We start from the raw sequence: 15224 nt of genomic DNA on the forward strand, positions 1-15224 counted from the left end.
GAAGTATAAATACAGTATAATTAATATTGTTAACGGTACGTACACAGCAAAAACTTATATTCTCCTTAAAATTTCTTTATAAAGTCGTGTAATAATATCATTCTATTAAATTTTCTGATGCAAACGGAATTCCTTACCAAGAGGATCAAGGAGAAAATTGCATTGAGAATAAAAGTGAAAAAGTGAGATTATATATGTAAGAACTAATATTTGTAAAGAAGTTAACCTTCTCACTTGTATTGAAAGAGAGTAAGAACTTTACATAAATCCAAATCACAAATAGGAACAATACTTATGAATTAAAAATAAAGAAATATTAGTCATCAATTATGTTAATTTCTCGTATGGTACTCATTTCAGCAAGAGACTGTTGCCATTGTCAGACTACACTTAGAAGTTAATACAAGTCTAGAGGAATTTACCTATATTTTCTTATGAGACGGGCACTAATCAGTAAACATTTGAAGTTTAAACTTATGTAGTTTTAAAAAATCGTATGTTGGCCTGCTATTTTTACACACTTCTGTTGCACTTTTAACTGGAAAAGGCTACTTCAATATTTAGGTTAAGTTACGAGCATCCACTTTTAATAGCTTTTAAATGTTTATTAATCTAATCAAATTGAAAAAAGTGAAATTAATTGTCTAGTTTTATGTCCTCCAATTATGTCCTGTAGCCTAAAGGAGAAAGGTGATTAATGAAAGTGAATGATTATGAAATAAATAAGAATGTGAGAGGACAAGGGAAAACCTTGAGGAAATTCATGTCAACAATGCTGTCCACCACAAACTCATATGGTCTGGGATCGAACCGGGAACCCCTCGCACCACAAATGAGCGCTTTAGCACTGATCTAATTAAACTCTTCTAGACTTCTATTAATTTCTATGTCAAAACTCTGTAGCGAAAATAATTACCATATGCGAAATTGGATAGCACAATTAGTAACATACCTTTATTTTGTCAATTAATTATGTCCCACATGAGTTGAATAATATACTAAATGCATATGAAGCGTATCACATTAAAACTTTGAAACCAACTTGAAACGCTGACCAAGGCAATTTTAACAGATCTTGATACCACATGATAGACAGCTTTAAAGTACATAAACAAGTAACATCAACATGCAGTTAAGCATTTTCCTTTTTAACCAAAATAAGTACTGTATACAAGAAGTTCTAAAGCTAGAATGAGTAATATTCATATTATTTGGATTCCATTTATGCTGTTCGTTTAGCCTCATATAGTTTTGATGCTTCCAAACGAACGAACGAAATTTATCAGATATATAACATCTAGACGCGAAGTTTTAAATGCGGAATGTACTTACTGCTTCCGATTTTCAGGGGTCCTAATACGAGGGCTATCCAGAAAGTAGATTACGTTTTCGTCTGTGTCCGCTAGGGGCGGGGCTAGCGCGGCCATCTTGGGGTCAGAGCGTTGCGCAGCTCAGTCGGCATCTAGCCGTGCTAGTGAGAGGTTCGTGCTGTGCTCCGTTAAGATACTGTGACGGTTTGAAATGTCTGCGTTAATTGAAAATCCCGCGAGCTGCGAGGTGCGTGCAGTAATAAGGTTTCTGACAGCAAAAAACTGTAAACCGATAGAAATCTATCGGCAGCTGTGTGAAGTGTATGGGGACAACATTATCACTGAAGGTGGAGTGCGACAGTGGGTCATAAGATTTAAAAATGGCCGAACCAATGTTCACGACGAAGATCGAAGTGGGAGACCCAGCAAAGTGACTGCCGAACTTGTCGAAAAAGTCGATGTTAAAGTCCGTGAAAATCGAAAGTTCACAATAACGGAACTTTCTTTGAGTTTTCCACAAATTTCGCGAAGTTTGTTGCACGAAATCATCAGCGAAAAGCTTGGTTACCACAAGTTTTGTGCAAGATGGATTCCAAAAATCTTGACAGAGGACCACAAAAATCAGCGAATGGCTGCAGCGTTGCACTTTTTGGACGCCTACAATAAGGATGGTGACTCTTTACTCGATCGCATCGTTACTGGTGACGAAACATGGGTGAAACACGTGAACTGTGAAACGAAATTGCAATCAATGCAGTGGGGGCACACAGGTTCTCCCCAAAAACCCAAGAAATGCATGCAAACAATGTCGGCAAGGAAGATGATGGCGACTGTTTTTTGGGACAGAAAAGGTGTGATTTTGGTGGACTTCCTGGAAAGAGGCACTACAATAAACGCTCAAAGGTATTGCCAAACTCTGCAAAACCTCAGAAGAGCAATTCAAAACAAGCGCAGAGGAATGTTGAGCTCTAAGATCTTGTTGATTCACGACAACGCCCGGCCCCACACGGCAAATGTCACGCGTGAAGTTCTTGAATCTTTTCAGTGGGAGTTGTTTCCTCATCCGCCGTACAGTCCCGACCTGGCACCGAGCGACTTCCACCTATTCCCAGCAATGAAGAAGTGGCTGGCTATGCAGCGTTTTGATGACGACGAACAGCTGCAAGAAGAGGTAACGAAGTGGTTGAAGTCGCAGGCGGCCGAATTTTTCGACGAAGGAATTTCCAAGCTCGTACATCGCTACGATAAATGCCTTAATTTGAATGGTGACTATGTCGAAAAGTAGTATTTGTGTGTGGCTTTCATCTGTATATAATAAAATTTGTTTCCTATACTTTGTTGATTTTTTATTCCAAAACGTAATCTACTTTCTGGATAGCCCTCGTATCTTTATTTATTACTTATTATATTTATTTATTACTCATTTCATATCGCTCTCTATTTTTTTTTAATGAGTAACTTGTGAATGATAAACAAAAGGCATTTTTCTGCACCCCGAGGAGTTCATACAATGGAAACTCCTGTACGCAGATTAAAAAGAACCACATCATCATCCAAAATTTCATATAATCCTTTACTCACTCACATCTTTCCTTTTGTATGGCACCTTAAAAACAAATCAAATTCAGACAATTCTAAGTTAAATTTTATATTTAAAAAAAAAAAACAAAAAAAAAAACTACTGATTACTCATTCACTCTACTTCGAAGCATAAGGTACACGTAATTACTCATATGATAGTAGTATATTTCTTTGTAGTACTTACTTTTTTCCCTTCATCAGTGGAAGCTTTTTCTACATCCACCTCTACTTCTTCATTGTAAACACCTTCAAGATAATCTGTAAGTAACTGCATAGCTTCCCCATCATCAGAACAGTTCATCAATTTATCTTGCATGAATTCCAGAATAGTAAGTGCTATCTGTGAAGATAAAAATAACATATGTATATACGCCATAATTAAATGATATCACATGAAAACAATATTTTACACTGTTCATCAACAAAACATTATTTAAAATTTATTCTATCTATTCCCCCAATGAAATTTATTAACTTCAATAGTTAGTTTTAATTGAAACGATAGCATGTTTGAAAAAAAAAATGAATAAGAATGCTTAAAGGCGAGGAAACTACATACAGTGTTAAATGTGAACCAGGATCACGATCCATCGCTTTTGTCACACACTTACTTATGCATTGCCCAAACCATATTACTTTAAAGAAAAAGAAAGTAAAATATACTCTATGTATTGGACCCAAAGCTCTATTGACTTATTATCACCCTGAGAACAATCCGATTGCTTAAATCCTACTGAGCCAGCTAAGAAAAAGACATATGATACTTGCATATATTACGCACATCATTTTAGCTTCCTATCTCGCTCTGTTAACAAACAAACAAAAAAAAATGTATTTTCAAATGATATTGGTATTTTTCTTTTAAACATAACACGCAACGATTGTTTTACCAACAAGCAATTTACCTTCTACGGTTACCAGAAAATATTAATGTATAACTATTTCGATAAGTGAAATCTAAAACCATTTTTATATTATCTAATTTCAAAGCTATATATGAACTGCCTTCTTACCTGAAATATTACTTTGGCTCCATCATAAAAGAAACAGTCTATTATATTCACAGCGCTTTTATAAGGCATCACACTGAAACAAAAAAAGGTTTACATATAAATTCTTGTAAATTATTGATTCCAGCTTTGAAAAATTCAAGAACCTAATAAAATTCCAACTGACAAAAGTAGCATATATGCTTTAAGAGAGTATATATATATACTGTTTTGGTCAGTTGGAGTTTTATTAGCAATCACGAATTTTTCATTTAGCTTGGAAAACCGTTGCCAGTGAAACAGATGCACAAAGGAGTTACAACAGTTATTGTTGTCATTATATCTTTAAACAATTAAATTGGATACATAACTTAAACAGACAGAAAAACTGCATAAAATATACAATGTCGTCATATATAAATATTTGGCTAGCTGGGGCTCCGGCCCCAGACCCCGAGTCTGCTCGGCCTACGACCTCGCATTTCTTATCTATCGGCCTTTGCATCAACACTGAATTTCGTGAACTTGTTCTTCATATTTCCTGAATCTACCAATCCGGGGGCTTCGCCCCCCACACACTGTCTTTGCTCGGCATACGGCCTCGCACCTCTTGAATCCACAATTCTATAGTTTCTTTTCCTATTTCAACTATCTAAAAGATAAGATTTTGTATCCCAAGAAAACGCCCATTTAAATAGCATGGGAATTTCTTCATCCCCCCTTTAGATCCCTAAAAAATTAAAAATATTCACTTTTGGCAATTTTCCTGTCGATCAGTCCTAGAAGACTACAATCATGTTAAATTTCATCATTCTAATTCTGCCGGGAGTGTCTAAACATTTTGGGGTGTAGAAGACGTCCCATATAAATAACATCGGGAAGATTTTTCAGTTCCCCATAAAACCACTCTACGGTTGGAAATTTTTATTTCTGATGATTCACTTAGGTAACGCTAACGAAAACGTACAAGCATACCGAATTTCAAGTTTTTATTCCTAAAACTATGGTGGAAAGACTACAAGGTGGCTGCATGCGCATGTCGCCTGGAGCGCTGTCGTGGCTGTGACGTCATCTAGTTTGCAAGAGACAACGGGAAAAGGCGCGGCTTTAAGTGACAAGTGGAAATTCTTTGTTACTTTGTTCTTTTAAATGATATCGAGAATGCCTAACTGTGCAGTGTACGGCTGTACTAATTATTACAGAAAAATTAAAGGAACTAATATAATATACTTTAGATTTCCTCAAAAAGAGGGGGAATGTCTCCAGAAATGGATTTTAGCTTGCAGGCGACAGGACAAAATAAACCTAAAATATGGTAAGTTTTGCATAAAAGTAATAAATAAATGCAATGTTAAATGAAATTATAAAAAAGCTATTTCATTATGTAGTTTCTTTTTAGTATTAATAGTATATAGGGCTACAGTAGCTTGTGTTGATTCTGCATACAAAATATCCAATAATACAATTTAAAAAGACGAACTTTGAGGCAAGACCCGGATTCGAAATCATGAGGAAGGGGGACCGACAGAGGTGATCATTTCTATCATCATTTCCTTCTACATAAGATATTGAGACAAAATTTTCCCCACAGAGGCAGGCATGTAACTCAAGAAGGGAGGCACGATGATCTAGGGGGCATTACCTCCCTCGAGTTACGCAAATGGAGAGCATTGAACGCGTTAAAGTAGTTCAGGTCCCATTTCATTCTGGAGGTCTGCATTCCCTGTAGCCTCGGTGCTAAAACGGGACGTTGTACTTCAAATTAACTAACGAATGGAAGGTTCGTAATAACGATTAACGGCTAGAAAGATATATAACAATGTATTAGATCAAAAGAATAAAGTATCCACCTATCATGTCAGAGAGACATTGTCGGGACATTTTTACACTCATATTTTGAATTTTTTGTTCATTTTAATCATAATTTTGAATAATTACATATACATATTTAGGGGCCCCCTCCAGAATTACAAAATTAAGAATGACTGCAGTAAATTTAAAAATATGGTAGATTCTCAACCAATGTCCGCGAGTTTCTCGGGGTATTCCCGCATTCTCATTCCACCAAATTCCACATAATCATTCACTTGCATTTATCTTTTGTCTTCTTTAGTCCACAGGACAGAAAAGAGAAAACTTATCAAGAAAATTAAGAAAATTATGTAATTTTATGGTTTATATGTTTCCTAGTCTAGCTGTAATACCCCTACATCGTCTTCACCTACGCCTAGTACTTTGTTTCTTGCTTGAAATAGTCAAGTTGCAATTTCTTTGTTTAAGGTGCTTTGTATATACATACACCGGTGTATTTATTTCTATATATTTTTAGAACACAATAGTATACGTAACGTTTTATTTCGTACAAATGTTTAATAATACAGTTTGTTATGGCGTAAATTTTAACACTAATATTCAGAGAACTGTCAGTTTTAGCAAACCTTTTGTTTAAATACGAATTATATAAATAAATGATCAGCGATTCCAAATAAGATTATTTTTTTTTATAAATCAAAAATAAAAACTATATTTAAAATAATAAATACGTGCGTCCCTGCTCAATAAAGTTTTTAACCTCCCCTGAGATTCTAACGAAACTTACGTGGGAGCAACCTCTTTAAAAAAAACTGTCCAAGCATAACGAAAATGTACGTACGTGCATTTCTGTTTACGAAAACCATGAATTCTCCCTTGAGATATTCTCAAAATGTATATGGGGTCATCAGTAAAGAATTCTCTTTCAAGCTAAATAATAATAATAGTAAATCAAAACCGATCAATGTGTTACGAAAATATACTAGAGCACACATAAATATATAATAATGAAATGCATTAACGACACACTGTGTTATAGATTATTCAGGCCTATACATACTCGAGTGTATTACTTCAGATGTTTAAAAAAGAAAAGAAAAGAAAGAAAGAAAAAGCAGAAAATGTAATGAGTAATATTGGGTTGTTCAAGCTTTAAAGTTGTTTAATATGAACTGATATTACTATTTCTTTTGCTGTTGTAAATATCTTCCTCTGAATTCATTCAGCTTAAGCATTGATTATATTACGTTTATATAATTATTGTTTGTACTAAAATCTTTACTTCGTTGAAGATCACTATAAATAGAAGAGAAGTTTGCGTGTAAGATACCAGCGAGCAAGCACTTATTAAAAGTTCATCTGATTCTCGCTGGCCACGTCTGCGACCGAGATGACGTCATGCGCCAGAGCGACAAGAATGTAGCACTGCATTGCATCCACCTTGTAGTCTTTCCACCATGCCTAAAACATGAGATTATAGGCAAAAAAAAAAAGCCCATTTAAATAACATAGGGAAATTCTTCATCCCCTCTTTAGACCCCCTAAAAATTAAGAATATTCGCTTTTGGCAATTTTCCTGTGGGTTAGTTCCGGAAAGCTACAATCATGCCAAATTTAATCATTGTAGCCCTACAGGAAGTGCTCAATAATTTATGTCAGCTCATGTAGTTTTATATATAGTTTGGATATGTCTATAAATAATGTAAAACACATACAAGTGATGTATTGGTAGAACGCTTATCTTCAGTGTATGGGGTTGGGGTCCCTGGTTCGATCTCAGCCCGTGACAAATGTTTTGTGGTGGACAAATACCGTATGCGTGGGTTTTCTCGGATTCTACCATGTCATCCCACTTTCTTCATTTCACCCTTATTATCCATCTCATCATCACTGTGTCCCTTAGCCTCGGTACAGAGTCATGGGACGTTAAACTCACAAAAGAAAGAAAGAAGGAAAGAAAAAAGAAAAGATAGAAAAATTAATAATAAAACGTAATGAGTATATATAATGTATGTGTATATATAACATAATGAACGAACACACGTATTAATATTACATAAAATTGAAATACATAATGTAAAAAGGTGGATACATAATGTAATTGGGTGTGAAAACACGTTGATTCCTCCGATATGGTAAGCTATATGGATAATCATACATTCTTTCATGATGTACACCTTGTCTCAAAAAGGTTGAGCGCATTCTTTATTGGTGTTTTGAGGCAAAAATTTTCTAAGTCCAGCTTCGGGTATCTTCGGGAAAAAGTAAGCCAGGTTCGAACCTCCAAGCCAGCCTTTGCAATCGGGAAAAAGTTTGCAGATGTGTTTTTCTTCTTTTAAATATAATAAGACTTGTTACCAAGTGTTTAAAAAAGCAACATTGATTGAAATACTTAAGGATACAATATTTCGAAACCTTTTTTTTTTTTTAATGTCAGCACATGCTTGTTTGTCATTTAGCTCTCCATACGTAATGGAACATTTAAATAAACATTAGGAATCTTTCCATATATAAAAGAATGCTCAAAGTTAAGAAATAGAACATAATTATCGCCTGAGTACTAAAATAAAAGTCAAAGTAGAACAGAAACAGCGTTTGTAATGGATATGAATGTCATAATTATCTTGAGATCCGTTATACATCGCTAGAAGCAGAGTTCTAGAAGTCATTGTGTTAGCTCATTGGTAAGCTGTCGGATTTCTAATCATAAGGTTGAGAGTTCGAATCCCGTCTAGGTTAATCATTTTTTTCTTAAATTATATTTTCTGCAATGCATGAAAAATTATATAAAATAATTACATTAGAATACATAAGTTGTGTATATATAACATAATCATTGCAGAACATAGTAATTATTATGTTTAAAATATAACATCTGAGATAATTTTCACAGTAGGTCGGTATTATATATGAGGATGTAAATACAAGTTAGGAAAATCATTTAATAGCAATAAATAAGTTATGTAGTGTATTTATTTGCATCTATTTGTCATACAGATGTAACTTCTCAATATTCTCATTACAGCATGTCATTTACATTCGTGAAATACAATATATTCCTACGGATATAGAAAGTGTATAAACAGAGTATCCAAAGTCGTATCCTGCTTCAAGACACATAACTTTTCCCGATCCCCTTAACGTCACGGGAAGAAACAAACTCTCTTTAGAACGGAATGTCGTTACTTAGAGTCTCATTCGAATACGTTGAATATGCTTTTGTATATTCATCTCTCTCTCTCTCTCTTTCGCTTTGTTTATGTGTGTGTGTGTGTGTGTGTGTGTGTGTGTGTGTGTTGCGGAATATCCCAAGTTGAATACAACATTTGCCAAGTATATGAGCATCATTGTCATCGAATACCAGAAATAGAAAGTCGTGTTTCTTCCGGTTGGGTTTGCGTGTTCATGTTAGCTCGCTGGTAGAGTACGGACTTGCCAATAAAGAGGTCTTGAGTTCAAAGCCTACAGCTAATTATCATTCTTTTGTTAGTAGGATTGCACAGAAATCGGATACAAGGAGTGGTTTATTTCTAGAAATATTTTCAGAAGCGTTTAGGTAGCCCTGAAAAGGGCTGTTTTCGGGAGTTAAGGCGGGGACATTAATATTGTGTCCAAGACCCTTCTGAATTTATTACACGCTCCATTCTTCTGGGCATGGAATCAATTACATGGGTGACAAATCTATCTCCTTCCCCTACCTCCAGCCATGCTTCGGAAACAAGATGCCACAGGTCATCCTGAGTTCTTGGTGGATCTGCCTCAGGCCAACTTTCCCTTAGAGTACGCTTCACTTCTGCCCACATATTTTCCATGAGATTGAGGTCTGCTCCACGAGCGGCCAGTCGATTAAATCAATCTCAGGGTGCCCTGCAAACCATTCCTGAATCACACGGGAAGTATGTATTGGCGACTGGTATTGCTGGAACTGAATTACACCATCAGGCTGAAATACTCGTACAGATAGCACCATGATATTACTGATAATGTCTAAGTACTGAGCATTGTCCAGATGTCCTTCAATTCTATGAAACTGTCCTGCTCCGCGACTGGAAATCCAACCCCAACATAAAATAGATACATGGCCACTGCGATTGCAATCAGCCACATATCCATGGTCATATCGGGTGCCTCTCGGACGATACACAAAACGGCGTCCCTCCTTTGATGTTGTGAATATGGATTCATCTGAGAAAACTACGTTTTCCCAATTGAGACCCACATTCACCTGTGCAAACGCGAGACGGTAAATTTTGTGGTCGTCTGAGAGTTTTTCCTTCACGGCAGCAACACGGCCACGTAACCCAGCATGACGAAGCCTTCGCAGAGCTGTATGCTTACTACCAGGATAGAGAGAAACTTCCCTTAGCTGTCTAGACGTCCTTAGTGGGTCTAACCGGGCTTCGTTTACTAATATCGCATCTTGGGCTTCGGTTGACACATGCGGACGACCAGGAGATCGTAAATTATCAGTCTGACCTGTAGCACCATATTTCCGAATCCATCGCCTTCCTGTAGAGGCCGGGACACCTACTCGCCTGCTAGCTGCAGTTGCAGAATAACCTTCCAACTCCCATAAAGTAATTACTGCTGTACGTCTATCCATAGTTACCAATGTTCTGAGCTGTGAGAAGGAAGCAATAGGTAAAAGCTAGTACCTGACGTGTGATTGGTTAGTTGCACGACACGCCTACTGTGGGAAACAGCGTTGCCAGATCTAGCATAATGATGCTAGATCTAGCATAATTTGCATGTCTCTAGCATCTAGCAGCTTGCTTTTAGCATCCTGCCCAAATCTAGCACAATTTCAGCAAGTTTATCAAAAAGCCGTAAAACCTGGAGATGAGAAAGAAGTTGGTCGTGGGAAGAAAAAGAACGGCAGAAATGTATCCTCTTCCATTGATTCATACAGTCGGTAAACCATACAGGCAGTCTTATTTTCCGAAGTAAGTTCGAAACGTCTTTGGGCTTTTTTGTGGCTCCACCCAGGGTTTTCTAATCCTTTAACTCCGAGGCATGGGCGGAGCTATGGGGGCCATTCTCCCCCCAACTTTTTGACAACTTCACCATCTTTATTTCTGACTTCATGATCATATTTATTCCTGAAATGACAGCTCCGAGACCGACCAAAAATCTGCCGCCGCCCCCCCCCCCCCCCAGCAAACGATTCCCAACTCCCCTTATGCTGCGAAGTAATTTTCTTTTAAAATATGTAAACAAAAACTTTGCATTCATTTATACGATATATACGCCATTGAGTCTGGCAACGACTGCATTAATTTAGTTGAGTTAAAATTTTGGTGCGTGAAGTATTGAGTTCTATCCATGCATTCTTGCTCTCTGTGTATTTTAAGTTACGTTATCGTATCTCAACTTCGTTTTTTTAAACTCCTGAATTAGTAATTATGAGGATCTAGCATAATTTGACCGAATCTAGCATAAGTTCGATCAGGTTTTGAAATAATTCCGAGCTGTGAGTCTGGCAACGCTGGTGGGGAACGACTTGGTCAACGACTCGCGAAAGAAATCTGAAAATGGTGCGCCGTAATAATAATATCAAAAACAGTTTTTATAAATGAATATTAATACATACGAAAAGCTGTTTAAAGAATGAATTGTTATACTGACTTTACACGTATAAAAACATATACCATATACCAAACAGATTGAGCGATATGATTATAGCTGTTTTAAGACGAACACTTTCGAAGTCCAACTTCGGGTGTCTTCGGAAAACAGTAAACTAAAGCTGCTGGTTCGAACCTCCAAAGCCAACCTTAGTAATCGGGAAACGATGTACAGATATGTTTTTCCTTCTGTTAAATATAATAAGACATGTTGAAATGGTATTAAGTGTAGAAAAAAGTAACATTGAAATACTTAATGATACAATATTTCGAGACTATGTATTCACACTCTCGTTTCGTCATTGTGATTTCCATACGGCAAAGAGCATTTATGTATGAGCTCAGTTATATTTCAGAAGCAGCTTCCGAAAAGCGGTCATGTTAGCTCAATCGTGAGTTCGATACCCGTTCAGGTGAAATTCTTTTATGATATTCTACTTTTTCTCAATGCATGAAAATTATGTAAAATAGTTACATTACAATTCATCAGTTGTATATATCAGTTGAATGTATATGTTCATATCATCAGTTGTATATATCAGTTGAATATATATATTCATATCATTTCACGACATAAGTAATTCTTATCTTTAAAATGTAACATCTGAGGTATTGACAGAACGTCGGTGTGTTATGTGTGAATATTGAATACAAATTTAAAAAATCGTGTAATAGCAATAAATAAGTTATGTAATGTATTTATTTGCAGCTACTTTCATCGCAGATAACTTCTCAATATTCGCATTACAGCATTTAGGTAGAGCATATCGAAAATCGGATCGTGGTCCAAGACAAAAAACTAGCTAGCCCCAAACTGTCACGTAAGAAATTCGCGAATCGCAAAAGTAAAGTGAAGAGATTAAGAGCGGTAATTCCTTAATCGCTCTCTCTCAACTCTCTCTTATCTGCATTTATACACAAAAAATGTATGTATGTATGTTCCAACATAACTCATGTATGCCTAGAGCAGGGTTTCTCAACCTGGAAGTCGCGGCCCCTAGGGGATCGCGAAGATAGGCGGAAGAGATAAATATAGTTAGAATCTAATACCAGAAATTATTTTTAAATATTATTTTTAATTTTGTTCTGATAGGCATACTTTTATTTTTTATACACACTGTAAAGAACAATAAAAAATAAGTCTACTGAACATTTTCAAAGGGTGTAGAATTCGTGTTACTATTCGGTTGAAAGTCTCTTGTCGTCGCGAATTCTGTCGAGAAATTTGAAGCTTAAAATATACAAAACGATAATCATGCCTGTTATTCTGTATGGTTGCGAAACATGGTCGCTTACTTTGAGGGAAGAACATAGACTGAAAGTATTTGAGAACAAGATCCTTAGACGAATATTCGGACCCAAGAGGAACGGGAATGGGGAATGGCGGAAACTTCATAACGAGGAACTACATAATTTATACGGTTTACTCAACATTGTTAGGGTCGTCAAGTCTAGAAGGCTTAGGTGGGCAGGTCATGTAGCTAGAATGGAAGAAAGTAGAAACGCTTTCAAAATCTTGACTGGAAGACCAATCGGAAAACGACCATTAGGAAGACCTAGGCGCAGATGGAAGGACAATATTAAGATGGATCTCGCTGAGATACGAATACAAAGTAGAAACTGGATCCAATTGGCTAAGGATAGAAGTCAGTGTAGAGCTTTTGTGAACGCGGCATTGAACCTCCGCGGCCATAGAGTTAGTTAGTTAGTAGAGTTGTTTAAAAATGAATTTAAATCAAAGAGGTATGATATAAAACTAATGAGAACTGTATATAGAAATACTAGAAAAATACACATGCAACAAAACCTGCACATTGAAATACAATTAAAATTAAAACCTAATGAGACACCTAAGCATGGTGTAATTTCACTAGTTCAGCAATGTCCGGTTCAATCTTCATGACGAACATTATCAAGCCATTTTCAACTGATAAGCGATTTCTTATCTTTGTTTTAATGTTTACCATAAAAAACACACTTTCGCACAAGTACGATATAGCAAATGGAATTATTACTTTTAAAGCAGCAATCCCCAGACCAGGATATTCTTCTCTCCTCATCAGGCAGAACTTGTCCAAGTCTTCGTTACAAAAAAAAAAAAAAAAAAAAAAAAAAAAAAAAACAGTTGCAAAGACTTGTCGCATGATCGTTCTATTATTTGGTCAAGAAGTTGTGGGAAGTTGTGGGTCTCTGGCAAGAGCGTGTGATAAAAGGAAATCGTGATAGGAATTAGATTGAGAACCACTGGCCTAGAGTAATTTTAACCACATTTCTTATAGTTTCGAAAAGAGTGCTGTCGGGTTACCTATGGTGAATGGGAGGGGGATACATATAAAAGATTGCTAGAAAATGATCGATATTAGATTCATAGTTTTCGGGGTCGCTTAGATAAATAGTGAGACTTTCAATTTCGCTTAACTCCGATTAAGCTCTCATTAATAGGGATGGGCACGAACGACTTTTCTTTGAAACTCGACTCGACTCGAAACAGACATCTTTGAGGTCTACTCTTGGACTCGGCGCGAAAAATATCTTCCAACTCGACTCGGATTAGAGTCAAGTCGAACCAAAACGAGCAAAATCTTGTGTGTAGCCCTACCTAGACAATACATAGACAATAATTATTCTATCATCAATTATACTACTATTACTACAAGCAATAATAATAATAATAATAATAATAATAATAATAATAATAATAATAATAATAATAATAATAATAATAATAATTAGGCAATGGGACTAATGTGAAATGTGGACTAATGTGGACTAATGGGAAATGCTGCACTGTTAGCGGCGCTGAAAACTTACGATTCGATTCTAATATCGAAGGATTTCGATATCTTTATGTCGCTACGTAACCACCCTGGGTGCTAATGGGAGCTTAATTGGACTTGAATTGAAAGTAGAACTATTCACCTAAGCGACCACGAAACTATGGATTCGATACTAATATCGACCCGTTTCTAGCATTTTTGATATGTATCCCGACAGTACTCTTTTTCCAGACTGTAAGAAATATAGTTAAAATTGCTCTAGATATATCAGAATTATGTTGAAATACACACATAAATCCACTTTTATATTCTGTATAAATAGAGAGTGAGCGAGCGAGCGAGCGAGAGAGGGCGACTCAAGGCATCACCACTTCCACATTGCAAAAGCATTTATCAGGAATTGAATTGAAAATCTATGTAAAGACTTTCTGCTGTGGCATGCTTCATAAGGACAATTCCAGTCTGCTCACGTGACCTTTGGGGTTCATAAATTTTTTTTGCAAGCGTTCCGACTTTGGATTCTCTGTTTATACCTTCTGTTTATGCATCGAATAACTTTTCAAGAACATAAATGACATTCTGTATTATGAATGTTGAGAATTACCCTCTATATGACAAATAGCTGCAAATAAATACACTACATGGTTTATTTATTGCTATTGAACGAGTTTCTTAACTTGTATTTACATTCTTATATATAATACCGATCTACTGTGAAAATTATCTCAGATGTTATATTTTAAACATAATAATTACTATGTTCTGCAATGATTATGTTATATATACACAACTTATGTATTCTAATGTAATTATTTTATATAATTTTTCATGCATTGCAGAAAATATAATTTAAAAAAAGAATGACTAACCTAGATGGGATTCGAACTCTCAACCTTATGATTAGAAATCCGACAGCTTACCAATGAGCTAACACAATGACTTCTAGAACTCTGCTTCTAGCGATGTATAACGGATCTCAAGATAATTATGACATTCATATCCATTACAAACGCTGTTTCTGTTCTACTTTGACTTTCATTTTAGTACTCAGGCGATAATTATGTTCTATTTCTTAACTTTGAGCATTCTTTTATATATGGAAAGATTCTTTAACGTATTTAAATGTTCCAT

General features: G+C 35.9%; 1 protein-coding gene across 3 annotated transcripts in view; it reads right to left on the bottom strand.

The window, feature by feature from the left end:
• Tbc1d8-9 (TBC1 domain family member 8/9) overlaps positions 1-15224 on the bottom strand; it is a 104194-nt gene that overhangs the window by 27038 nt on the left and 61932 nt on the right. For all 3 annotated transcript variants that reach the window (XM_081751439.1, XM_081751436.1, XM_081751438.1), the window contains exons 14-15: positions 3905-3977; positions 3076-3231 (exon numbers count right to left, since the gene is read on the bottom strand). In XM_081751439.1, the coding sequence (XP_081607565.1) occupies positions 3076-3231; positions 3905-3977 (229 nt within the window). The remainder of the gene's footprint in view (positions 1-3075; positions 3232-3904; positions 3978-15224) is intronic.

The sequence above is a fragment of the Thermobia domestica genome, chromosome 3 (assembly GCF_964235325.1).
Source record: "Thermobia domestica chromosome 3, izTheDome1.hap1.1, whole genome shotgun sequence".
In the NCBI taxonomy this organism is placed as follows: domain Eukaryota; kingdom Metazoa; phylum Arthropoda; class Insecta; order Zygentoma; family Lepismatidae; genus Thermobia; species Thermobia domestica.